We start from the raw sequence: 27,259 nt of genomic DNA, 5'->3' as shown, positions 1-27,259 counted from the left end.
GGGCTCACCATAACATGTGCTTCTTGGAACTATTGTTCAGAGCAGCTGAATCTAAGATAACATATGGTAGAGTGAAAAAAGGGGATCAGATGGTATAGGCAAGAGGCCAGTATCTTGGAATGGGTGAATGGAACAAAACATAAAAGGTTTGATGGAAGAATTGAGAGGTTTAAAGTAAAAAGTTTGTGTGCTGAATCACATTAAAAAAACTTGTGCTTCTCCCCTTTTCCCCCCGGATAGCGAATTTCCAGAACGCAAGGCTTCAGGTCTATGGTATTGTAATAAAATACAAAGATGTCATGATTTACACAAAAAATACAAAGTTACTATGCAATAACACTGCTTAATTTAAATACTGAAGAACTTAAAACATTAAACTTAAGTAATTTATATTTTGAATGAAAACATGGTTGAAGAAAAAAAAAAAAAAAATAGAAAACCATAAAATATCCATATTGGGAATACGGTATAAGATTAGCAAGGAAAGATTGCCAACCCTGGAGAATAAAAGGAAACACTAACCATTCTTTAGTGGTAGAGGGAAGACTAAGTGTCTTCAAAGCAAACATCTAGGATGCCACTAAATCAAGATATCACATAGCTATTCAATAGCTATGCTTTAGAATATGCTTTACCAGCAATGATGAATGGAAGCAACTAAGTATGGAATGTGCAAGAGTGTCTTGCAAGAAAAAATGTATATCCAATTCTTTTTCTATGTAAAATCTTTTTCTTTAAATAAAGGTGTCAAAACAAAAGCTTGTTTGTGGGAGAATGATGTATATTATATGGAAGATGCGTGATTGGCACTAAAGCAATTTATAACACTTAGTTATAAATACACGAGGCACATGATGCATTCATGGATGTGGGTTCAATCCCATTGTACGGCTTCAATACAGTCTCATAGATGCACCATGTTCGTGATTTCATTGTGCACATAACTGAACAGTTGAGTACATTTATCGGAGCATCCTCAAAGAACAGCGTCAGTCAAACCCACTTATGACTTATAAGTAAGATTTTAGGATTTACTACCAAAGAAATCACGAAAGTGTGTGTGAAGCAATCTGATTGAATAGAATCATATGAAGGCTACACTCTGAAAGGTAAGCGAGTAATTATCAAAAGGCAGCGGCAGGCCATGGACACTACGTAACTGAGAACGGTAAAAATAATGTTAGTCTAAAATCGTTTTATTCAGTTAGATACAATGGACACAAGTATAATCTCCTCCTGACATTTTATTTATATATGTATGTACAATGCTGAATTTTGTTCATTATCATAGATCACAATAATTTATACTTTTGAATCATTTTAATATATTTAAATGGAAGAGATTAAGGAAGTAAAATGTATTTGCTTGTTATTCAACAGGTACACAATGCTTAATTTCTGACACACCACATATGTACCTCCATCACACACATGCATGATTGCATATCCCACCTACACAAAGTCTCAATCAGTAGTAGCATGTGCAGTTAGTAAACAAACATGCCCTATTAAAACTTAAACAAGGAATCCTTCAAAACAACATGGAACCCCACTCATTGTTAAGCACTAAAAGGAAAATTTAAACTAAAAAATTTCTCACATGGCTTATACTCAAAACACGAGACTTGAACTACAGCATGTAGACAGGCTATATACTGTATATAGAGAAGGAGAAAAGAAGAAAAAATGAAGCTTTGATCACTAGAGGTAAGTGAATCCAGAGGAGAACTCATCACAAGGTATAATAGTGAGGGAGACTGAACAAAAACTGTGCTTCAATAGTTGTACAGAATAGGACATGGAGACAAACTGCATACAATGTCCTGGAAAGAAGTATGCTAAGAAGAGTACAGTACAAGTTGTGAAGAGGTGGAATGAGGCAGAGGCCAACTTAATTGTCAGTTTAGTACAATGACAATATCAAGAGTACTGTACTTTACCTGTGTTCTGTATACCAGTAGTCAAAAGAACTCTGTTTCATTCTAGAACTGACTACACTTGCTTTTTTTCCACCTAAATATAAATTAATAGATGTAATTATTTATAAATAGAAAAAACAGATGCTGTATTGAAGAATAGAATGCTTTTCCAATATATAATTTACCTGGGTAATGCATGTGTAGACCACCACCATTTTGTCCTATTCAAACAAATTTAAGAACTACAGCATTTGATTTTCACATTGCCAACGAATACCTTGGAAAAAACACATTTTCTAAGTCCCTTGAGCGCGAATACAAATTTGTCAATTTATAAAGTTATACTATAGTTGCAATTTCCTTACAGCACTAACATTTCCGAGAAGCTGTAGTTTATGGACAATTTTTGTTTATTAAACAAGAATTACTAACCGGAAGAATTGTCATGAAGTTTTTCTTATATATAACCAATAATAAAAAAATAATGCAAACTTTGAGTATGTGTACTGTTATTTTACAGGTAAATGACATACATAAATGACATAACAGTAAAACCTAAAATATCAGAAATGTGAAATATGAAGATGGTTACATTCATGTTCAACTTTCAGTAATCCTGTAATGGCAAGACAGGAATTTTTAAGACAAGCTTAGCAACAATTACACATATTACAGTGTTACTGTACATAATACCTCATTTTATCAGCCTTGATACAAGGTTGCTTCTTTAAATAATAATATATTCTCTGAGACTTCTAATAAAATAATATGTACTTAATGCTACATGTATATATAACATTTACATTGATCTAGTTTCAAGCAATAAATTTTAAAGAGAAGAATGCAATTTTTGTTTAAATAAATTGCTTCCATAACTACACAGCCACACTGGGTAACAAAAAAACCTAAACAATGGTGGGCCAGCATGCAGGAGAAACACACAAAAATATGGGCGTTAAACAACATTTTGCACATTTACAAATAATGTTATGACTTTTTGAGTCAATTTGACAGGGTCTTTTAGTTATAAGAAAATCTATCCTGTTCCTTTGATATATGCAGATCCTTATTGAATTTATTACTATCACTCATGGACTCCCAGATCATGCAGTCATTTCGCCTGAAGCCCGACACAGCCACATCCATTCATAAAATTCACAGAAATATTCATATGAAATTATTAAAAATATTTGTACAGTGTAGAAGTCTACACTTCACATCCAGATTTTAATAATTTTACTCAAGATTCAGTCCATATACTTGAAACTGACCACAAACTGCACCATATGCTCAGTAGAAAATTTTTATTTAAAATTAATTCATTAATTTAATATAACTTGCTTTTCTGATGAATGGATGGATGTAAGCACTTCAAAATCTAACAATGATCATAGTCAATTTACATTTTTAGCTAATGTATAACCCATACAATCAGTCAACAGTATCCTTAACATTGAACATTAGTGACCAATATTGTAATTGTTTTCTTACACACAACACAACTTTTAAATTAAAACTGGCAAGACATTTTGACCATGGAATTTGACTAAGAATTCCCCCTTGATTCCCACACCTGTGTTTACGTATTGAGTCACGTTAAAACTACCAAACAACAGTGAATATGAAACTTAACCATTATGCTGGCTCTGTCATAATGATGACTTGCATCTGTACATTCATAATGATACAGAAGCTAAACCTAACTTTGCTATCTATATACTTTATAGAGCATATAGTAGCCATAAATAACACGTACTAAGGCCACTTTCTAGGTGTGTCTATACAAAAAATTGAGGTACAGTACCTTACAAATGAAAAGCTTTCAACACTAGATTCATCACCAAGTTCCTGAAGATTAGGCAGAAGTATTATTTATCCAAGTCATTCTAAAAAATTACATCTCAACAAGATTTTTATATTTCCACACTGCTAATTGTGTGTGAAATACATTTAACCAAAATAGTAAAATGTCATATATATATATTCAAATTAGAGACATGGATCAAATTCTTTTGCCATCAATTATTCTATACTAGAGAAATGTGCCATCCCTGCAGATAAGGGTTGCCAGAGGGAACCAGACAAAGATATACAAGGATGTACTATACCTAATTCTTGAATGAATATATAGCGGATTGCAATTACAGCAGCAAATTAGGATATGGGGTTAACTAAAATACTTAGTCAACTTGCCAAATAAAACTTTAACCACTGAAATATATTAACATATGTCTTGTTAATGACTTTGACATTAACTCCAAGAGTGCCCTGAAGTGACTGGATATACTACACAAGATTTAATTAATACACAATTCCATCACTTGCAAAAAATTACTAGTTCAATAGCATATTAGACAATGGTTATATTATGCACATACCAAAATATTACCAAAGACAACTTCTAAGTTAGTGTATCGCATTATATGAAAATGGCAGTCAACTTGCATTTCTTCATGCTGATTTCTCTCTTCATGAATTTTACATTTGAACATACATCAGGGACACAAGGTGGACAAAATAATATCGTTCTTTGTTACTGATCTTGCAAAGCTATGATGAACTTTCAGCCATTCTAGACAACAATCGGTATCACAACAGCTATGAGTTTAGAAAGAGAGAACAAAACCACATCTCTTCAAGCAACATCTAATTTAGAAAAGCTTTGTACTTCTACACTTTCATAGCACAAATTTGCTCAAAAAATAACATTCTTGATATAGGTAGTATCAGCAGTAAGAGTCCAGCCTTGCTGCAAATTTGGATCAGTTAATTTCTAGGTAAAGTCTAAAAGACTATCTATACGACATATTATACTTTTCTTCAAATTATGCACAGTCTCGGAAGCTCCTAAAAACGGTAATGATGGGTAATGGTGTCCCCTAGTTACTAAATAGTGAAAACTAATTTCAAAGAAGCTTTATAGAAGATGCAAGCATCATAATCAGCATCTTGATGCCTTTGGCTTCATACTTCACACAACTTTCCCACTGCCTGCCAAAGGAATTTCCATAGCCAATACTTTTTTCCCTATTGCAGCAATAGGAAAATATAGCATTAGTTGTCTGTTTCTAATGCAAGTATGTACTTTATTACCATCATCAGTCTATACTATACATAGCAAGAAGTGTTTACGTAGCATATAGTCCTAAACCTTTGAAATACTGTCTTTCTATTCATCCTTCACATTGAGAGAACTACAAATGTTCTCTGAATGTGTCAAACATTTACTCTTACACTAAAGAAATCACTCTTATAATTGTTACCTGTAAGCAGGCAATTTTCATTTGTACAGTGTTCACAAATTTCAGCAATTATCATTAATTATAATATATTTCAACATTACAGATACATTATATTAAACTTGACTAGTCTGTCAAAATTGTGATGACTTCGCATCCATGGAAAAAAAAGTTTTAACGAAGTAATACATATTGAGATAGACAAGACTCACAGATGGGAAATGTCAATGCAAAATAGATGGTAAAAAATAATAATGGTCCCTTTTTTGTGAAATCCACAAAGCCATTACATTGCCTATTAGTTGTTTTCAAAATTGAATGTACTATAACTGTACTTAAAACACCCTATGCTCAATTTAATATAATTTCTTAATACTGTACCTAAGTCTAGTAGAATTTCATAATAAAGTACAGTTTTGCATTCATCCAAATTGTATTGCTATTACAATAATGCACTCAACTTTATGCATTTTAAATGTGCCTTCTGAAGTAACAAACTGAATAATCTGATTACTGGTAGAACTAGAAATAAATTGCCTTCATTAAACTGTTTATTCATTAAATTCTGCACTAAACCAGTGAAACTCTAGCATTTATGCAAGATGTCTATTAACTTCTCAAACTTACTTGGTATCCACATATGCTGATAGTCTTGTCCTATTGATTCGCTCACTAAAGGGCAAAATTCACAATAGATATTAACTAATTAAATTAAGCACAGCCAATTGGGTAATGGCCAAACCAATATTCATAATCCAATTAAAGCTTTGAAGAAGATTTTTGACACAATCTCGTTAGTGGCAGATATGGAGGAGAGATTCTGGAAGCTCAACTGGCTTCGGGGTGAGAAATATACACGGTACAAAACTAATATTAAAAATGAGATCATTAAGGGGGCAGTTATTGTACTTGTAGTTTATCTAAATACAATCCTTCAGTTATTCTCAAAAGTTGTGGTTGGCCATTTAACATTTTAATGGGCATGTGAAATGACCTGTTGGATGTGTAATATTTGTTTGAGTATGCGTGTGTGTGTGTGTGTGTGTGTGTGTGTGTGGAAGAAAGGGGTCACGGGGGAGTATGTATACCTGCAAGTGTGTGTGTGCGTGCGCTATGCATAGATACATTCTTGCTTATAATTAAAATTAACAAAAATATATTTCCTATGCATGTCTCTCCAACTTTAAGAGTAACATACTATGAAACAGCACAACACATTCCCTGCCAAGCACTACTAGAACGTAGAGTTGTAATTCTTATTCATTACTTGGGATTCCTTAGTTTATCTCTTCAGTCAGATAAAGAGGGTACAACTAACTTCCTTTGGTACAAGTCTTAACAATTTCCTGAACATGCAGACGGTTTGTGGCCTGACAAGGTGCCATTTCGATTGACAAAAAAAAATAAGATGTTAAGATTAAAAATTAATTTGATTATTTAATTAAATATGGATAAAAACAATCATACAAATAATAGTAAAATTATTATTAATGGTAATAATTCTAATTATGTAACTAAATGCAGTAATAAAAACCTGTATCAAAATACAGTAAATAAAAAGTTTTAAAGGTTTTCTATTTTCCTATAGCCAAGTAAGTGTTGATAGTGTTTTACTACAATTAATGTATAACATAGATTTCAAAGTAATCTAAGTCACAAATGTCATCATAGCTAATCATACCTCGAGCAATTATAACAAAACTTAAAAACCCTTTTAAATGTACAGTACTTCTGGCTTCTATATTAAACTATTGACAACCTTTCTAAATAGTGCAAATAAAAGCAATGTGTGGTAAGTATTTTCAATATTCTCATATTTATCAACACTCCATAATGGAGGGTAAATGTAGATTTTATTAATATGGTAACTTCTCTCACCAATTATGGCCAACACAAATTGTAGCATGTCCTAGAAATGTTGTTACAGGTAGAGATCTTATCGTTTAGTTGTGATCAAGAAATGTGGCTGGGAAAGACGGAAGCGTACAACCCTTTTGTTGCAGAAGTTTTTGAGCTGTCCATGTGCCACAATCCAGACACTTTTGAAGAGGCTGACCTGTGCTCAAGGCAGCCAAAAATCCTCCCACAAATGAGTCACCTGCACCAGTTGTGTCTACAATGTCTTTAGGGGATATTGGGGGCACTGGACGTTCTCTAACTTCATGGTTATGTACGTACAAGAGTGGACTCGGACCCTTTGTTACAACAACCAATTTCGGCTTCCTATCATTTACGTGGTATAGAAAACCATTGGAATCCCTATGATCCTTAATAATACCATTACATAAGCCAGTGGTGGTTCCATTGATGTCAACACCGTCTTTGTGACCAAAATGATTATCGGATATCTCTAAAGATTCAAGTTTTGCCACTTTCCGTAGATCTTCTGACACACCTTTAAAATTGTCCTTTATGATCTTTTCCTCACCTTTAATGGCTCTTAACACCTGCAATATATCATGGGATATGTTATTTGGATTGTTTGCGTGACCGGAGGACACTTGCTCAATGTCAACAAACTTGTCCAAGGTTTTGTACTCTTCCACAAAACCAAAAAGGATATCCACATATGGCAAAAGTTCTGCCAATTCATTTGGATGGTTTTCACACACATAGCTTCCACATAGATTAAATACAAATGTTTTCTTGTTTTTTTGTGCATATTTGGCAATCTGTAAAAAAGGTAAATATATTCAATAATGTTTGTTATGTTAATTTTGATTAAAAAAAATATTTGTTTCGAGAAGAAATTAAAAATTTACCCCCATAGCTAACTTAAACAATTTATAATGTACAGTATATAGAGGAAATGCAACAACTAACATCTCTTAGTATGTAATATTTCTAGCTTGAATGAAAAATACATTTTTGTATATGGTGCATCATAGTTCACTTGATAACATTCTGATGCAAGACAATCAAGGAATTTTTACAGTGACTAGCCAGGGTGGGGGGGGGGGGATATTACCGTACTGTATATAGTGGGTACACATTTGATCATTCTTGTCAATATCTAGCACCAAATTGCCTGTCTTGCATAAGAACTGCCACCTTGCAGCCTAAACCTGAGACACCACTTGGCAATACTTGGCATTAAATAATCACAAGGAACTATATGCAGTAGTTGCATCCTTACCAGAAAATACATTAAGTGACCCCAAGAAAAGTATGTGAAGAAATGTCTTTTTTGGTAGAGCCTCCCGGTGGCTCTCTGAAGCTATCTTATTCAGAATGCTCCATGCTAAATGATCACATTAGTCATAGAAGTTCTGTTTGGCCTACTGCAAACCACAGCCCCCCCCCCATTCCTTTTCCCCCATAGCCCATCCCAACCACAGAGGCACAGGGAACAAGTGACAGTTTACCATCCAATCGAGAAAGCATCCGGAAAGTCTGCAAAGCTTTACAGACAACAGGAGGATGGAGTCACTCAAACTAAATCGAAACTCTTTAGTAATGATCACCACCACCAGGTGGCCCAGCTCCTACCCTCAGCCAGCTTCCCTGGTAAGTTCTGGATCTGATGAACAACTCACTGATGAGCCAGCAATGGAGGCAATCAGAGAGCCAATGGGGCAATCCAGATAGAGGTATTTCAATATGTTAAATGCTGGGTTTCTGGGAGAACTTTCCAGTGGCTCCCTGAAGCTAACTAACAACACAGAACAACAACAGGACTCACTAGGGAGGAGAGATGACATGCATTAGTGAGAAGAAAAAATCAGACCAAGAGTCTGATTTACACTGCAAGTCCCCAGTGTAACAATACTGACTGGGAACATTCACTAAATAATGGTCCGCCAAAACTGCCAAGCAAAAGACATGGAATAGTCCATGGCCAAAGCTGCAAATAGCTTTGGCAATATTCTATGGCCAAAGCAACCCACGTGATGTTCACATATTGCGAACATCATGGGCCTGAGGGCAGACTTTTCTAGTTAGACTTAATGACACTGCAAATCACTAAAGAAATTAGAGTCTTGGAACAGGAGACCAAGGAAACAGGGTCAACAAATAAGGGATCCACTGAGGCAGAACAGGTGACCCACAGGTAGTGGTGAAGAGCCACCAATGAACACCCCAAATGATGCCTAACCATCAACAACCAAAAGGTGTCCCCTCCGGAAGCAAGCAAGTGCCAGGCAGCTTCATATTGTCACCGCAAAGAATGACTCAAGTTGGATACTAACAACCACTCCACCTGATCACCAAACATATGGCAATATCCATGTCAAAAGGTCCAGATGTGAAATCATATCAGCAAAATAAACTGTTGGGCCAATCTGCGAAAAGGGCAAAGCAGCGGGAAAATGCCTAGATTTGGACACAGGACAAGAGCTGAAAACCAAGTCTGCACCAGCCACTAAGATGACAAAAGGATCACCCTTCCCGAGCACAATGCCAGACTGGACACAACCTGAGGCAACAACTGAACTGGGAGACAAAAAAGTAAATGTACCTCCACCAGTCCAGTGGAAAGGCATGCACCACGAGCACCTTGCAATTGCAGAATGGAACCACATAAGGGAAGGTGCCAGTTCCATAGTAATACAAAGAGGTACACCTTGGTGTGACCGAACATCTTGCAGACCCAACAGAAGGAAGTCTTTAATGGTCCACTCCATGTATATGGGGTGCAAGTGTGATAACCCATCCCTGAGTATGTTGGACACTCCTATGTGTGAACCACATGGAGAACCAAATTCCAAGAATCCAGAAGCCAAGCTACTTGTAGTGTCCAGATCCACAGGATGATGGACCAAAGCAAACCCCTCACAGTTCAGGCAATGAACCGGCTCCATCAGAGTGGAGCCGGAAAACAGAGGCTGAAGAAAGCCAAAACGTGGCTATGTGACATGCCTCGGCATGTCACACAGTCACAAACTCATGCACCGTACACCGTACTGTCTCTCCAAAGGAATGAACCCAACCACCGACAGTGGGTGGCCAGATCAGCATTGGCCACAAAGCCTGAACCCAGATACAAGTCATCCATGAATATACTGAGCAATGAGGTAGGATGGTGCCAAACCCAGAAAAGGCTGAAGGGGAAGCTGGTGAAGCAGGAGCTGATGAAAGACAGGTGGGGCCCAAACCCAATGATCCTGGAAGCAGTGGATCCCAAGGCCAATATGGTACCTAATGGCAATGAAATTGCAGGTGGAGCAGGGTGGTGCAAAGCTGCTGGTAGCAGGGACAGAGAAGCCAACAGAGTACCAAACAAGGCTTAGACAACTCTGAGCCTGGGATGAAACTAACTAGGACTTCCTCCAATTCACCAGGAACCTGAACTCGTGAACTGGGAAAGAACCAAATCCCTGGTCAGTTGATGAAGACTGACTTTGTGCCCACACAAGCCAGTCGAGCATCAACACATGAACCCGTAAGGTATGCAGCCAGGCCACAATGACCCCACGCCAGCCTGGTAAATACATCGTAAGGGGGTTAGATTCAAGAAAAAGTGACAAACGCCAAATAAAAACATGGCAAACGTTCAACAAGAACAAAAAAAGTGTCAAATGCCCAACAAAAAAAAAAGAGCCAAACGTCCAACAAAAAAGAGCCAAATGTCCAACAAAAAAAAGAGCCAAACGCTCAACAACAAAATTCCCAAACGCCAACAAGAAACTTCCAAATGTAGGACAAAAACAAAAAAGTCAAATGCCCAACAAAAAACTGGGCTCTTCCCTTCCTCCCAGGAAGGAGAGAGCCCTGAACTGTTAAGGTGACAACCCACAACGAAACTGAGCCAGTCTCTGAGACCTGGGCTGTATAGGGATGTGCCAAGAGGCCCATGAACCACCACAAGCAGACAATGCCAAACAAAATGAAGGACAGGGAAATAATGAAGCTGTGCATCCTGCTGACATGCTTCTATGTACAAGCAATTAGGCAGTTTATTAAAGTGTATAATTCCTTCAGCCTTATAGATTCCAATTTTTAATGTTCTTCAGATATTATGTATAATTTGAAAATTGCCTGTGAATTTACACAAAGCCAAAACCTTTGGTAAATGACTGCTATCAGAAGCAAATTGTCAACTTCTTCACATCAGAATAATGTTGTACAGTACAGTATTGTAAAGCAGTTGTCTATGTAAATACCTTAACATTTTAAAGTACAAATATTATTAATTTTGTTTAAATAAATTTCTTGGTCCTGGAATGCATCAGATTTTTCCTAGATCTTGACTAAATACTACGAGTTCTGGTAAGATGCATGGTCTCCTCGAACATAACCCCACCACATTACTGTACTCAAAAGTCAACTCTGTCAAGAATTGTGAACGAATATACCTATTATACAACATTACAATCAAATACACACACATACCTGCAGAGTGGTAGGAAAGCTGTGGGTGATGAAATATCCTTCTACATAAACAAAATCTGCTGCTTCCAGCACAGGGAATAGATGTGGATTGAAAACATGATCTGGCTCACAAACATTGGCAGCTCCAATGTCTGCACACAAACATCGGCAAGCTCCTAAAACCAGTGCTACACATATGCCAGTAGGCTGGTCCTCTACATCCACAAATCTGAAAAATACAGGAAGGATGCTAAAAAAAAAAAAGAGTAATTTCAGAAACTTGAAGTTTACTTCTGTATATTAGGGTAAAAACAAAAGAAAGAGGAATCATTCATATATTTTCATATAAATTAGGTACGAGAGCAGGACAAAATACTGTAAATATACAAGACAAAAATTCCAAAGAAATCTGGGGAACCGATAAGAAAACTGCGCCTTCTAAATTGGATCAAGAACTTTATGAGTAGAGAGAGCGTTCCCAAATATGAAACAGGTCCTCAAGACAAGAGTGAAAGATTTTATCAAGCTGAAGAAATCCAAAACGTGAAATATCCCTTGAACCTGAAGATAATTCCCTATTCTTCTGAAGGCACTCATGATAATAGAAATGTTAAATATACATTGCAACTCAGAAGTAGATGCAATGTGTAGTACTACACTACACCACATACTATTGGGCACAGGTTTGAGAAAATCAAAAATAATGTACTAATCTTACCTTGTAACAACTCCACTCTCTTTTATAATTGCAGAAAGTTTTTTAGCCTGCTCATCCTTGCCAATCCCTCCAACAAACACAACTCTGTTTGGTTCACCCAGCACCCAACAAAAGACTCGGGAGGAGTTGAGAGCACATCCTCCAGCTGTATATTCTACAGGGTACCTGAGGTGAAAAACCATGTAATTAATCTGATTTTGCTTTAATACTTTATGTTAACCTTATCTGTACCATATAATCTTTTTTCACTGGCTATCAAGATTAAGAATATGGATTAAGACAAGATTAAGACACACAGATGCATTATCATACAAGGTTAAGAACTGACCATGCCTAAGCACAAATATACATGCATCCTAATGCTACAGTGTTATTCTGTACAATTAATTGAAATTGTACTTGATTCAACACAAAAAATTGGAGGCTAATATTATAACATTGAAATATGCTAAACATTTACTCTATATTACTGAGGTAGCTGACTCCTAAGTACTGTATTGCATAAACAAGGTTACATTGCTGAACAAAGGATTTTATACTTAAAATAAAATTAAATACTCTACTGCTGTTCAGTTCAGTATATGTAGAATGCTGATAAATAGTATTTTTGGCAATACTATTTAAAACACTGCACAATACTTAAAGTGGTTGGGCATGGGTGGGTACAAGCTAGTTCAATAATGATGCAATCAACTCTTCTCCCTCTCAAACTGTACCCTCAAGTTGCATCACTGAATAATGCAACTTCCACCCCCTATCATCCTACATCCTTTCTCCGAGTTAGGCAAATGTTGAGGGTTGCACATTCCTCCTCTGCTCTCCATTTCCTTTCTCCCCATTCCCTTGTTGGTGAAGGGAATGATGCCTCACCTATACTTTCTCCCTTACTCTTCTTTCCTCACTCACTCTTCCTTCTCACCACCAGCATTACAACATGGTCCAGATATTTCAGCCAGACACTACATGGTTCAGATATTTCAGCTAGGCAGGAAATCATAGCAACTAAACTCAACTAGTATAAAAAGGAATCAACAAGAAAGACATTTCTGTTGAAAGTAGATATTGTACCAGCAATCAATCAATATAGTACAGTATAGTATTGCAATAACCATCTCTATGTAACATTGCCTTTACTTGCACCAGAATAGTTATGTAGGTCCAACCATTCATAAGACTTGTCATTTGTCAACATACAAACTATGTACTGTACTAACAGTCACAAGTAAGGCTTGAAACTTAAACTCTTAAAGAAATTATTGACATTTTCCAATGTGCTCTGATCCTTAGTGTCTGGCATTTAACCATAAAATATAAAGAATTAACTTACTTTTTCATTACCAAGTTGAATAAAGCTCTCTGTTGTTCACTAACTTCCAACTGGCCATCTACAGGAAGCTGAAACTCATCGTGTAAACCTCTGTCTTTGACAACAGCTGTTATGTCAAGTAATGGGTTTCCAAATGCCACAAGTAAAGGCTGTGGCCTATCATTGTCCTCATTCTGAAAAAAAAAAAAATATAAATTATATATATATATATATAATATATATATATATATATATATATATATATATATATATATATATATATATATATATATATATATATATATATATATATATATATATATATATATATATATATATATATATATGCGAACAAGCCTGAATGGTCCCCAGGACAATATGCAACTGAAAACTCACACCCCAGAAATGACTCGAACCCATACTCCCAGATGCCACGCAACTGGTATGTACAAGACGCCTTAATCCACTTGACCATCACGACCGGACATAATGAGGTGATAGCCGAGGCTATTTGAACCACCCCACCGCCGGCACTCGGATAGTAATCTTGGGCATAGCATTTTACCAAATCACCTCATTCTTTGGGGCACACGTGAGGAACACAAATGCGAACAAGCCTGAATGGTCCCCAGGACAATATGCAACTGAAAACTCACACCCCAGAAGTGACTCGAACCCATACTCCCAGATGCCACGCAACTGGTATGTACAAGACGCCTTAATCCACTTGACCATCACGACCGGACATAATGAGGTGATAGCCGAGGCTATTTGAACCACCCCACCGCCGGCACTCGGATAGTAATCTTGGGCATAGCATTTTTCAGTTGCATATTGTCCTGGGGACCATTCAGGCTTGTTCGCATTTGTGTTCCTCACGTGTGCCCCAAAGAATGAGGTGATTTGGTAAAATGCTATGCCCAAGATTACTATCCGAGTGCCGGCGGTGGGGTGGTTCAAATAGCCTCGGCTATCACCTCATTATGTCCGGTCGTGATGGTCAAGTGGATTAAGGCGTCTTGTACATACCAGTTGCGTGGCATCTGGGAGTATGGGTTCGAGTCACTTCTGGGGTGTGAGTTTTCAGTTGCATATTGTCCTGGGGACCATTCAGGCTTGTTCGCATTTGTGTTCCTCACGTGTGCCCCAAAGAATGAGGTGATTTGGTAAAATGCTATGCCCAAGATTACTATCCGAGTGCCGGCGGTGGGGTGGTTCAAATAGCCTCGGCTATCACCTCATTATGTCCGGTCGTGATGGTCAAGTGGATTAAGGCGTCTTGTACATACCAGTTGCGTGGCATCTGGGAGTATGGGTTCGAGTCACTTCTGGGGTGTGAGTTTTCAGTTGCATATTGTCCTGGGGACCATTCAGGCTTGTTCGCATTTGTGTTCCTCACGTGTGCCCCAAAGAATGAGGTGATTTGGTAAAATGCTATGCCCAAGATTACTATCCGAGTGCCGGCGGTGGGGTGGTTCAAATAGCCTCGGCTATCACCTCATTATGTCCGGTCGTGATGGTCAAGTGGATTAAGGCGTCTTGTACATACCAGTTGCGTGGCATCTGGGAGTATGGGTTCGAGTCACTTCTGGGGTGTGAGTTTTCAGTTGCATATTGTCCTGGGGACCATTCAGGCTTGTTCGCATTTGTGTTCCTCACGTGTGCCCCAAAGAATGAGGTGATTTGGTAAAATGCTATGCCCAAGATTACTATCCGAGTGCCGGCGGTAGGGTGGTTCAAATAGCCTCGGCTATCACCTCATTATGTCCGGTCGTGATGGTCAAGTGGATTAAGGCGTCTTGTACATACCAGTTGCGTGGCATCTGGGAGTATGGGTTCGAGTCACTTCTGGGGTGTGAGTTTTCAGTTGCATATTGTCCTGGGGACCATTCAGGCTTGTTCGCATTTGTGTTCCTCACGTGTGCCCCAAAGAATGAGGTGATTTGGTAAAATGCTATGCCCAAGATTACTATCCGAGTGCCGGCGGTGGGGTGGTTCAAATAGCCTCGGCTATCACCTCATTATGTCCGGTCGTGATGGTCAAGTGGATTAAGGCGTCTTGTACATACCAGTTGCGTGGCATCTGGGAGTATGGGTTCGAGTCACTTCTGGGGTGTGAGTTTTCAGTTGCATATTGTCCTGGGGACCATTCAGGCTTGTTCGCATTTGTGTTCCTCACGTGTGCCCCAAAGAATGAGGTGATTTGGTAAAATGCTATGCCCAAGATTACTATCCGAGTGCCGGCGGTAGGGTGGTTCAAATAGCCTCGGCTATCACCTCATTATGTCCGGTCGTGATGGTCAAGTGGATTAAGGCGTCTTGTACATACCAGTTGCGTGGCATCTGGGAGTATGGGTTCGAGTCACTTCTGGGGTGTGAGTTTTCAGTTGCATATTGTCCTGGGGACCATTCAGGCTTGTTCGCATTTGTGTTCCTCACGTGTGCCCCAAAGAATGAGGTGATTTGGTAAAATGCTATGCCCAAGATTACTATCCGAGTGCCGGCGGTGGGGTGGTTCAAATAGCCTCGGCTATCACCTCATTATGTCCGGTCGTGATGGTCAAGTGGATTAAGGCGTCTTGTACATACCAGTTGCGTGGCATCTGGGAGTATGGGTTCGAGTCACTTCTGGGGTGTGAGTTTTCAGTTATATATATATATATATATATATATATATATATATATATATATATATATATATATATATATATATATATATATATATATATATATATATATATATATATATATATATATGTCGTACCTAAAAGCCAGAACGCACTTCTCAGCCTACTATGCAAGGCCCGATTTGCCTAATAAGCCAAGTTTTCCTGAATTAACATATTTTCTCTAATTTTTTTCTTATGAAATGATAAAGCTACCCATTTCATTATGAATGAGGTCAATTTTGTTTTATTGTAGTTAAAATTAACGTAGATATATGACCGAACCTAACCAACCCTACCTAACCTAATCTAACCTATCTTTATAGGTTAGGTTGGGTTAGGTAACCGAAAAAGGTAGGTTAGGTTAGGTTAGGTAGGTTAGGTCGTCGAAAAAACATTAATTCATGAAAACTTGGCTTATTAGGCAAATTGGGCCTTGCATAGTAGGCTGAGAAGTGCGTTCTGGCTACTAGGTACGACATATATATATATATATATATATATATATATATATATATATATATATATATATATATATGGGTTATATATATATATATATATATATACATATATATATATATATATATATATATACATACTGTATACTGCAATCTTAAATGTTCCAGCTAAACAAATAGAATTATTAATTAAAAATACACAGCTTAAAACAAAAAAATCCATTATTTTGTATATTACACAATCTGTTTTTAAAGTCGTACAAGCAAGGTACTGTACAGTACTTCTAATATGGCTAATAAGTCATTATATGACTTAAGCCACATCTTCAGACTGGAGGATCTATCAACATTTCAGACATGTAAACAAACCAATACATCATGATGATTATCAAATGTTGCATGTAAATCCTACTTGTTATACTGAATAATAATAATAATAATGCAAAATAGAAACTAATGAACATCAATTAGATAACAGAGGATAAGCAAAATTGAACCAAGGGTGGCAAAGTGAGGTAATTATCAGGCGAAAGCACTATGCCAGTACGACTATAGCACCTTGAAGACATATGAGAACTAGGAGCTAGGATGTGAAGACGAAGTGCTCAACAACTAGGACCATCAGGGATTGAACACCGACCCAGTAAGAAGTGAGAACATCGCACTAACAACCAGTCAAAGTGGTTTATCGTCAATACTATACAACACACAAATTATTTTTCAGGAATAGCATGGTTTTAGCACAAATAACACACCACTTGGTGAGTGTGGTTAAAGGCAGTGATAATATCATAAGATCAAACAAAATCACTTCCAGCACTTCTATGTCAGACCAATGATGTTAAAACATCATATATCTGATTGATTCTAACATTACATATTTAGTATTTAATGTGCAGGCATAGTTCAGTTTTGAAATGAGTATAGACTATTCTACAGAACTTTTAACTGCCACAATATGTAAAAACACAAGAAATTTAATGTCATGTCTAACTTCTACTAGGCTTAAAATCAAATTTAAAATTTAAATTACAGTACCTTAGCCTGAAATGGCAGTTGCATTTTAACAAGCTGACTTAGTTTGCTCTACAAGAGGTTAAAAGTATATAGATAAGGGATTGGGGGCTATCAGAAGAAAGCGCCAAGCCATTACGACTATACTGTATAGCACTTGGAAAGGATGAGGATAATGATTTGGGATGGGAGAGGAGGGGGGGGGAGGAATGGTGCCCAACCACTTGGACGGTCAGGAATTGAATGCCGACCTGCACAAAGCGAGACTGTCGCTCTACTGTCCAGCCCAAATGGTTGGTACACGGACAAGAACTCTTACTTTTAGCTTAGATCATAATGAGTAGCCCTGAATTGCCAGCTGCCCCTGAAGCTGAGGTCTGTACAAATTGCTAAAGCAGTACTATGCAGAAAAACTTGCATTGCAGTACACTAACTGCAACAAAGTTCAATTCTGCAAAGCCGATCCAGTAACTCAATGAATATGAGCCAGTCTGCCTTGACATCCTAAGCTAACGACAACATTGTTAGATACGCAAAGAAATCACACTGACATGATATATATATATATTTCAATGAGAAAATCAATTGAAGCACTGAGGTGACTCAAATCAGCAATCATGGTATTCCCAACCACGCACATTGCCCCTCCACCATGACATGGTAGAAGTCATACAACTTGAGATTTCATTTAATCCACAGGAAGTCTGGAGGCTTTAACTGAAATCCAAGTTTTATGTATAACCCCCATGCACTCTGGTGTTGGTAGTCATGGTACAGGGAAAAGGTGCGTAGTTGGGAGTGCACGGAGGTTATATGCAAAACTTGGATTAGCTTTAGTTGAAGCCTCCAGACTTTCAGTGGATTAAGTGGAATCCTAGATTGAATAACTTATACCACGTCATGGTAGAGGGGTAAGGTGTGCAGCCGAGAGGACCTGGCCAAACATTGCAAGTTTTGGAAATGATGCTCTAGGCATGTGGACTTGGGATTATTTTTTGGATTCTTGAGTGAATTTTCATGTATCAAATGCAATTGCTTGCAACTTAAGATTTTGTAGAGAAAGATAGAGGTGGCAAGTCAGTTGACCATGCCATACCAAAACTAACCTAATAATGCAATAATCAGAAAAATATATGAGACCTTTGTAGATCTATCAATCTTCTCCCACAGTTATATGTATACCAAAAATAACTTAGAAATATTATAATCAAATTGGTCTTGGATTAACTTAGAGCAATCCAAGTCAGAGATATAAATTTTACAAATTAAGTCAGGTGATCCACACTTTATTGGAAACCATCTCGTCTAGAAAGCACAAGGCTCTCTCAGCAGTAACTAGCGAGTAGCTTAATAAAATAACCCAAATCTTAGGATTGTAAATGTAAAATCATTGAGCACTGTGCTATTTGGAGATAAGTAGGATAATATAATCACAGAACTGCTTGAACAATTTATGTTAGCCTGTTCCCCCAATAGACAAGTACCTCCCAAGTTTATAACAACACTATCTGGGTTAAGGTAAGGCCATATTGTTGAAACTACTATAATTTTATGCACATGGCCAAGATAGTATAGCCATTTCTACAAGATGTTGGAGACAATAATGAGTGGAAAGCAGGGATGGTCACGAGACTGTAGGGTCTGGTAGTACAGTCGGGTTTGTTCTCGATTCACAATCAGGATTTTAGGTTCGATTCCCAAGCAGGACAGAAATGGTTGGGCGCATTTTCCCCTCATGTAATGCCTCTGTTCACCTAGCAATAAAAATGTTCCCAAGAATTAGAGCTTGTTGTGGATTACATCCTGGGAAGGGTCAGTAGTTTGACCTTGGGGGCAGAGGAGACACCTCAAATTAAGAGTAACTTTTATATACATATACTAGCTGCCTGTTCCCCCAGCACAATGAATTAATCATAAACATACACTAAATACACGCTCACATTAAAAGGAGATGCTAAGGTACAGTAGATAAAACAGCCCATAAATCTAAAGCACAATAAATGTCGTCTTTCCATACCTAGTCATCATATAACCTACCCAACCCGCGGTCTTGGGCACAAACACACAACTGGACGAATGTTCATCACAGTGAAGCTTTGCCACTCAAACTGAAGCTCGATACTCATTTTTTTTTAAGTCATGTTGCAACGTTGTATATAGCGAGCAGCAGGTGAGGGCACTGGTGTGGCCCGTGCTGTCATCCCGGGGCCATGTGCCTGTGAGGGCCACACGCGCCCTGGACACGTGCCAACGCCAGGTTACATTAATAACAAACCCCTCCCCCCTCTTGATCAGCTGATTGCTACACTTTCATCAGCTGCCACTTTCTCCCATAGCTTCACTTCCCTCCCTAACACTTCCTTCGTCGCCCAGCGTGACTACAAGTTGGGGGAGTAGATGTGAGAGATGTAGGGTGCCCACCTGCGTGTCCATAGTGGATGAGGCGAGGAGTAGTAGTGAGGGGTGGGATGAGGCGGGCTGCGGGCGGCGAGTGAGGGAGGACACCCAGGGTCGTAGCGGACGGTCGCAGCTTTGTTTACACGTTGCCAGGCAACCCGCCGGCTTGTTGGTTCTTGTCGGAGAGGAACGTGTACAGTCTTGTGTCCGGCGGTGACCACGCCCCCCATGTACACCATGCTGCACGCCCGTCCATGTAAAATGTATTATATGCTTCTCCCCAGGCCTCCTCTCCACGTACACAACATTTCACGCTTCCTTATACGCCCGCCCACGCCACTCGACTCTTTATCACACACAGGTCCTCATGGTGCAGTTGGCGTCGTTCTAAATTCATAATAGGGATTTAGGATTCGATTCCCGAGCGGGACAAAATGCTTGGGCAGGTTTCCTTTCATTTAATGCCTATGTCCACCTAGCAGTTGTTGATTAAATTACACATACCATAAATTGAGTACACCAGCCCACACCACACCCACCCACAGTACTCATACTTGCTCACACCACACACACCAAGCGTGTCCGCATACACTCCAGCCCACAACCTTATGCTCATATACATGGCTGCCCAACCCATGCACAACCACCCTCAATACAAGCCACCAACACCACCTGCCTGCCCACACAATACACCCACACCATCACGACCACACACCCGGAGAGGTTCCGATCTGGAAAACTGTAACAAGTGAGGCCACCCAGGCTGACAGTTTTGAGACCGACTTATACGAGAGCGTGAGCTAGTACTTGACAATGTTTGCAGACGACGCAAAGATAACTTACGTAAAAACCGAGAAGGACTGTGGAAAATTACAGGAAGATCTAGACAAACTTTAGGAGTAGGTTACTAGAATTAAATCCCAACAAATGTAAGGCGATGAAGATGAGAAAGGACGAAAGGAGACCAGGGGGCATCTACACCATAAGCGGAAGGGATAGTGAAGAGAGAAAGAACTGGGAGTGGATAAAATTCCAACACTAATGAACACCGGAGAGACACATAAACAGGGTAACATGGCATCATATGGGACGCTGGTAAACATTAGAATGGCATTTAGGCCTCTTAATCAAGACTCTTCAAATGCTATCTATGCAATATTTGTTGGACCAATACTAAAAATTAAAATAGACCACCGGCCTCGAATATGCACTTTGTGAAGCATTGAAATTGAAAAAGTACAGAGATGTATAACAAGATTAGTACCAGAACTAATTAAGTGAGTTATACTATAAGGATAAGTTAGGGGAACTAAATTTACCCGAGAGCCGCCATCTATCTAGTGGCCTCGACGGAAACAAGAAACCATCACTTATCAAAGGTTCCCTCCCATTTTTCCTGATGATTTTGTGCAGCTGGAGAGAATAAAGAGAGATTATCACAGTATACAGTACACTGATAAAAAACAATTCGACAATTAAGGTGAACAGGGAAAGCCTCATTTAATTGAAAGAAAGTAGGAGGAGGGGACACAAGTAGAAGCTGGAAACGCAAATGAATCGAACAAAATATCAAGAAATACTTACTCAGGAGGTCAACAAGTGGAACGCCCTGAGAGAAGTTGTGGAAGCCACCTCAATTCAGAATCCCCAGGCTAGATTCGCGAACATATTAGAACGTCAGAAGACAAATCAAAATGGAACAGGTACAAGAAGGGTAGTAGGAGGAGGATAAAAAGCTAGATCAACCCCATAGTCACTCCTAGGTAAGTATTGGGTGCTGGTACCTGAAGCCCACACCACGCGAGCATGTATCATCATGCCTTTCCTTCCTCCAGTAATTCTGGGAACCATGACGCAATGGTCGCATTATGGTGAATCTTGTTCCTCATTCAGCTTTCTTTATTTTTCTAAATTTATATAGTTATGGACGATTCTTTTACACAGTATTTCATCATAAGTAATAATATTAAAATTAATACCAGATAATAATAAATTATGATAATACCACTACTACTAATAATAATAATAAATAATAATAATAATAATGAATAATAATAATAATGAATAATAATAATAATGAATAATAATAATTAATAATAATAATAATAATAATAATAATAATAATAATAATAATAATAATACAAATTAAATCAAATATAAGCTCTTACAAGTTTCTTATCATGAGAGTGAGGTTAACATGGGGGATACTAAGCCAAATATTGGTTATCGCAGGTGGGACACAAATATATACTGCCTAGCTATCATGCTACACAAGAACAATATATTATATCTACTTATTTACTTTGTATAGAGACTGGCGAGAATCTTCCTTGCTGCAGCTATAATTGCTCAAGGAAATTTGGCATTGTTTATTTACGGTCGAGCATCGCAATTCAAAGAAGTGTATAACTCTTTACAGTATTCCATTTAAAACTATTATGGAGTACCCGACACTATTTTGGGATTTTATGTAAACTTACCTTCTTTAAATTGATAAAATCCTAGACATAGCCAGACAAAGAATCTCGTAGTACAGTTGGCTATTTCGACTTACTATCGGGGATCCGGGGTTCGATTCTCGGGCGGGACAGCGAGGCTGGGGTAGTTCTTGCCCTTAATGGGGTGGTTCTTCTCCGACCACGGCAGTCTCCGGGTTTGGGGTCCCTGTGCCTTATTTCACAAACTTCGAGGTCAACTCCGGAGCTCACAGTTCCTGCGACGGCGCTGGAACCAATCATATAGGCGTTTACCTTTACATTGGAGACTTTCTGCGCCGTGGAGAGGGAGAGGGGGGGGGGGACCTGTTGCATGGGTAACAGCTGCTCCTCCATATAAACCGACTACCTGTATATATATATATATATATATATATATATATATATATGTATATATATATATATATATATATATATATATATATATATATATATATATATATATATATGTCGTACCTAGTAGCCAGAACGCAGTACTCGGCCTACTATGCAAGGCTCGATTTGCCTAATAAGCCAAGTTTCCTGAATTTAGATATTTTTCTTATGTAATGATAAAGCTATCCATTTCATTATGTATGAGTTAATTTTTTTTTAAATTTCAGTTAAAACTAACGTAAATATATGACCAAACCTAACCTACCCTACCTAACCTAACCTAAGCTATCTTAACCTAACCTAAACTAACATAACTAAATCAATAATTTATGTTCCTAATATAATAATAATAATTAAAATAAACCAATTGGAAACAATTTATTATTGTTGACCACAGTATTGACCAGCACAATGACAGTATAAGCATATGATCGTGCTTTTGCACGTTGGAAGCTCGTCGAATGCTTGGTTAGGCTAGCAGGATGTTTCGTAATCTCTATCCGGTTCTTGCTGAGGTGTGTGTTGGGAGCTGTACGTGCGTCTCATGTACAGCTGTGTACGTTATTCTTGTGCATCACCAACTGGCTCCTCAGGTAACACGAGCTGGTTCCACAGGTAGCACGAATTGGTTCCACAAGTAGCGCGAACTGGTTCTACAGATAGAACTGTCGAGTTGGTTCGACAGGCATCACAAATAGGTTCCACACCAATCACGAATTGGTTTCACATGCACCATGACCAGGGTTCCAAATGCTAAGTTCTTATTATTACATGTTGCTCCGTTACAATTTTTTTCTGTTTAAAGTTTTGCGCTATTAAGCGCATGTTAATTTGGAGTGGACAAAACGCGTATAGAGAACAAGGACAACATAAAGCCAACCCACACAAAACGCATTACAGACCGGAATCTTCAACACGCAGTAGGCTTGGGCACGACTCTGAATCTTAAATACCTTAAGGCGGGGGGTTTAGATATGATAATTGCAGCCATGTTTCGAATACGATCCAAGCTATATGGAACACATTCCCGGACACTCGGACACATGCCAGGACACACACACACACCAGTTGATTGACAGTTGAGAGGAGGGACCAAAGAGTTAAAGCTCAACCCACACACACACACACACACACACACACACACACACACACACACACACACACACACACACACACACACACACACACACACACACACACACACTATGATTAAAACAAAAAACTACAAGGAGTTACGAAATAATTAATGACAGGGATTAACACAATGAATGTGTTCATTTTGTAATACAAATAAACTGAATATAAAATAAATAGTGTCTTTTATTTACTTCCCCTTTCTCTGCCTAGGGATGAATGGAAGGGGGGGGGGAGAAATGACCTTAAAACCAATCAGAATAATGACAGCTGGTTGGATCAGTAGGGAAGACAGGGTTGGCTGTAACGTTATGATGTTACTCACGCTACCTCCACCACCCTTCATGGTACCATAACCCCCCCCCCTCTTCACTCTACCCCTCACCCTCCCCCCTCTTCTGTCTACCCCTCACCCCCCTCTCTTCTGTCTACCCCTCACTCCCCCTCTTCACTCTACCCCTCACCCTCCCCCCTCTTCTGTCTACCCCTCACCCCCCCTCTTCTGTCTACCCCTCACCCCCTCTTCTGTCTACCCCTCACCCCCCCTCTTCTGTCTACCCCGCCCCCCCCCTCACACTACTTTCTCGAGAATGAAAAACTGGAAGCGCTCTACCTATTATTTATTAGTATCAATGGTTTAGTGTGATTAAACATATAACAATTTATATTCCAGGCACGGAGCAACGATTTGGATATCTCAGTGACACGTGACATGCCAAACACCTGCACCAGGGTCATCAGGGGTCACTTGTGATATCTGGGTGACACGTGACATGCCAAACACCTGCACCAGAGTCATCAGGGGTCACTTGTGATATCTGGGTGACACGTGACATGCCAAATACCTGCATCATGGAGTGGTGAATGTTTGGCATATCACGGGTACATGCCTGTTTCACGTGACTACCACATGACTGATTGGCACATGACAGTGCCACGTGACTGAATGTCACATGACTGAGTACCACAGTCACATGAGTATCTGAGTGTCACTTGGCTGAGTGTCACGTGACTGAGCGTCATTCTTTGAAGACGAAATAAAAACAATCAGCATGAAAATGACCCCTGTGGATGACACTAAAAAAAATTACAAGCCGACATCAACAGCCTTCGATTCGACAATGGAAGTTAACATGAATATTAACCGTGATAAATTTCAGATACAGTTCTTAGGTATGGTAAAAATTAAGAAATTACACGATATCCGCGGCACAAGACACAATGAGAAGGAAAACGACATGGCGATGGTCTAGGAATAATGATGTCAGACGACCTGACGTTCAATAACCATGGCAAATAAAACATATCGTAAGCCTGAAAAATGATAGGGTGGATTATGATAACCTTCAGTGCTCTTACTATGCAAAAATGACTTGTGCTGTCCCGCCTTGAGTACTAAAGGTACTCTAAAGGTACAAGTGAGAGTGCTACGTCACCGTCGTCACGGTGAGAAGGTGGTGGAGGCCAAGACCGTCAGTAGTTTCAAAGCGTTATATGACAAAGAGTGCTGGGAAGACGGGACACCACGAGCGTAGCTCTCATCCTGTAACTACACTTAGGTAATTACATACCCTAACATTTTGAAAAAATACACAATAGCAAATATTCAGCAACACTCACACACACTAAAAGAACCAGCCTCATAGAATTATATCGAATTATTTAACTGTATATAACAGAATTAGGGACAACAAGATAGCAAAAGATATAGAATACCTGGTTTTTTCAAAGTCACGGAGAAAATGTGGCGTACAAGCTAGTTAAAAGGCACGAAGAGGCGCGGTAAGGGAGGAACATTGCTACTGAGACCTCGGGTTTGCCTTCCTGAGGGAGGAGAGAGCCAGGAAAGGTAGAGGCGTCCAAGCATCTCGTGGCAACAGAAGGGCGACTCAAGGATCCCGTCACACCCACATTGCAAGTGTTAACAATCTCAAAATATATAGACACGAAATTCTAAAAAAAAAAAATTAGATTGGGAAGATATAAATAGCTCTATTATGAGCCAATAGGCTTTCTGTTTTTCAATTTGTTCAGACATTCTTACGATGCCTATTAGATAGATATAGAATTTAGGCCTAAGGTCAAGAACTGGAAAAAAAACAGAGCCAAGAATATTGAATACCATTAATAGTTACCTCTGAATTCTCCGAATCGTTAAGCATTCAGTTACATATTGGCGCAAAGTATGTGAATAGTTCTGCTGACAGTTTCCATTCATTCATATCTACGTCAGTAGGTGGTGCAAACCTCCAGAGGTACTTGTAGGCAGGTCACGGTGGCACAGTCGTCAGAGCAGCGGACAAGTTGTACAGTACCGATACAAGCAGAACAATGCACCTCGGTTACAGTAATAGTATAAATTAACATAATATGTCGGGAAACTCAGTAACCGAGATAGAGAGAGGAGCTTGGAGGAGGTATCGGGAGAGACCTCCAGCACACAGACCAGTGTCTCACCACAGCTGACAAGGCTGACAAGGCTGACACTGAGCTTCACAGCTGGAAATTTTGAAGTATATGACGTCACCAAAAACACTGCTTCCACAATGCGTTAGTCAGGTCGCACCTCGAGTGTGACGTGCAATTAAAATATACTTAATTAATCAATCAACCTGTCCTAACAGAGCGTCGCATTTTGACGTATACTCTACTTAAGGCCAAAAATTGTCGTACTAGAAAATGGTGGCAGCTCGCGAAAGTGACATACTGTCCCGTTTTCTGTTTTGGGTCCTCTGGTAGGTTAGGATATGGGCACTTTATTACTACAGTTTCATGACGTTGGGGAATCTTACGAGGGCGGGCTGAATCAATTGCATATAAGTTCAAATAAAATTAAAAGAATCCTAAAATGTTAAAATTAATTGGAAGGAATGTCGAAAGAAAAGTTAAAAATCACAATCATTAACAAACACTCAAGAGATTCAAACCACTCTTATTATTTGAAAATGTAGTCCATATCTGGCAGCGTGTTGGTTGTGGTGAGACTCACACACCCAGGATGGTCTCTTGTGCTCGATCTCACGCCCGATATTTTTTAACCACAACGTAAATGCTAAAATATCCGAAATACTTACAATGAATGCATCCATATTTCGCTTCTTGTAGATATGAGTTGTGTGACTTAAAAAAACATATAAACAATAAATCTAATATTATCCTTTGAAAGCCAATATTATAAATGGTCATGATGCGTCCTGTTTACAATGGGATGGAGCCCACGTGATGG

The 27,259-nt window shown here is 38.8% G+C and overlaps 1 protein-coding gene across 1 annotated transcript; it reads right to left on the bottom strand.

Annotated features, from left to right (window-relative positions):
• Nucleotides 1-5,264: 5,264 nt before the first annotated feature.
• LOC123761741 (uncharacterized) lies at nt 5,265-20,281 on the bottom strand. The gene is made up of 5 exons (XM_045747911.2): nt 20,054-20,281; nt 13,516-13,688; nt 12,189-12,353; nt 11,492-11,699; nt 5,265-7,830 (listed from the first exon to the last, which is right to left on the bottom strand). Exons 1-5 carry the CDS (start codon nt 20,063-20,065, stop codon nt 7,102-7,104), a joined length of 1,287 nt encoding a protein of 428 aa, XP_045603867.2. The 5' UTR covers nt 20,066-20,281; the 3' UTR covers nt 5,265-7,101.
• Nucleotides 20,282-27,259: the final 6,978 nt, after the last annotated feature.

The sequence above is a fragment of the Procambarus clarkii genome, chromosome 24 (assembly GCF_040958095.1).
Source record: "Procambarus clarkii isolate CNS0578487 chromosome 24, FALCON_Pclarkii_2.0, whole genome shotgun sequence".
NCBI lineage: Eukaryota > Metazoa > Arthropoda > Malacostraca > Decapoda > Cambaridae > Procambarus > Procambarus clarkii.
This window is presented reverse-complemented; position numbering and strand designations above follow the sequence as displayed.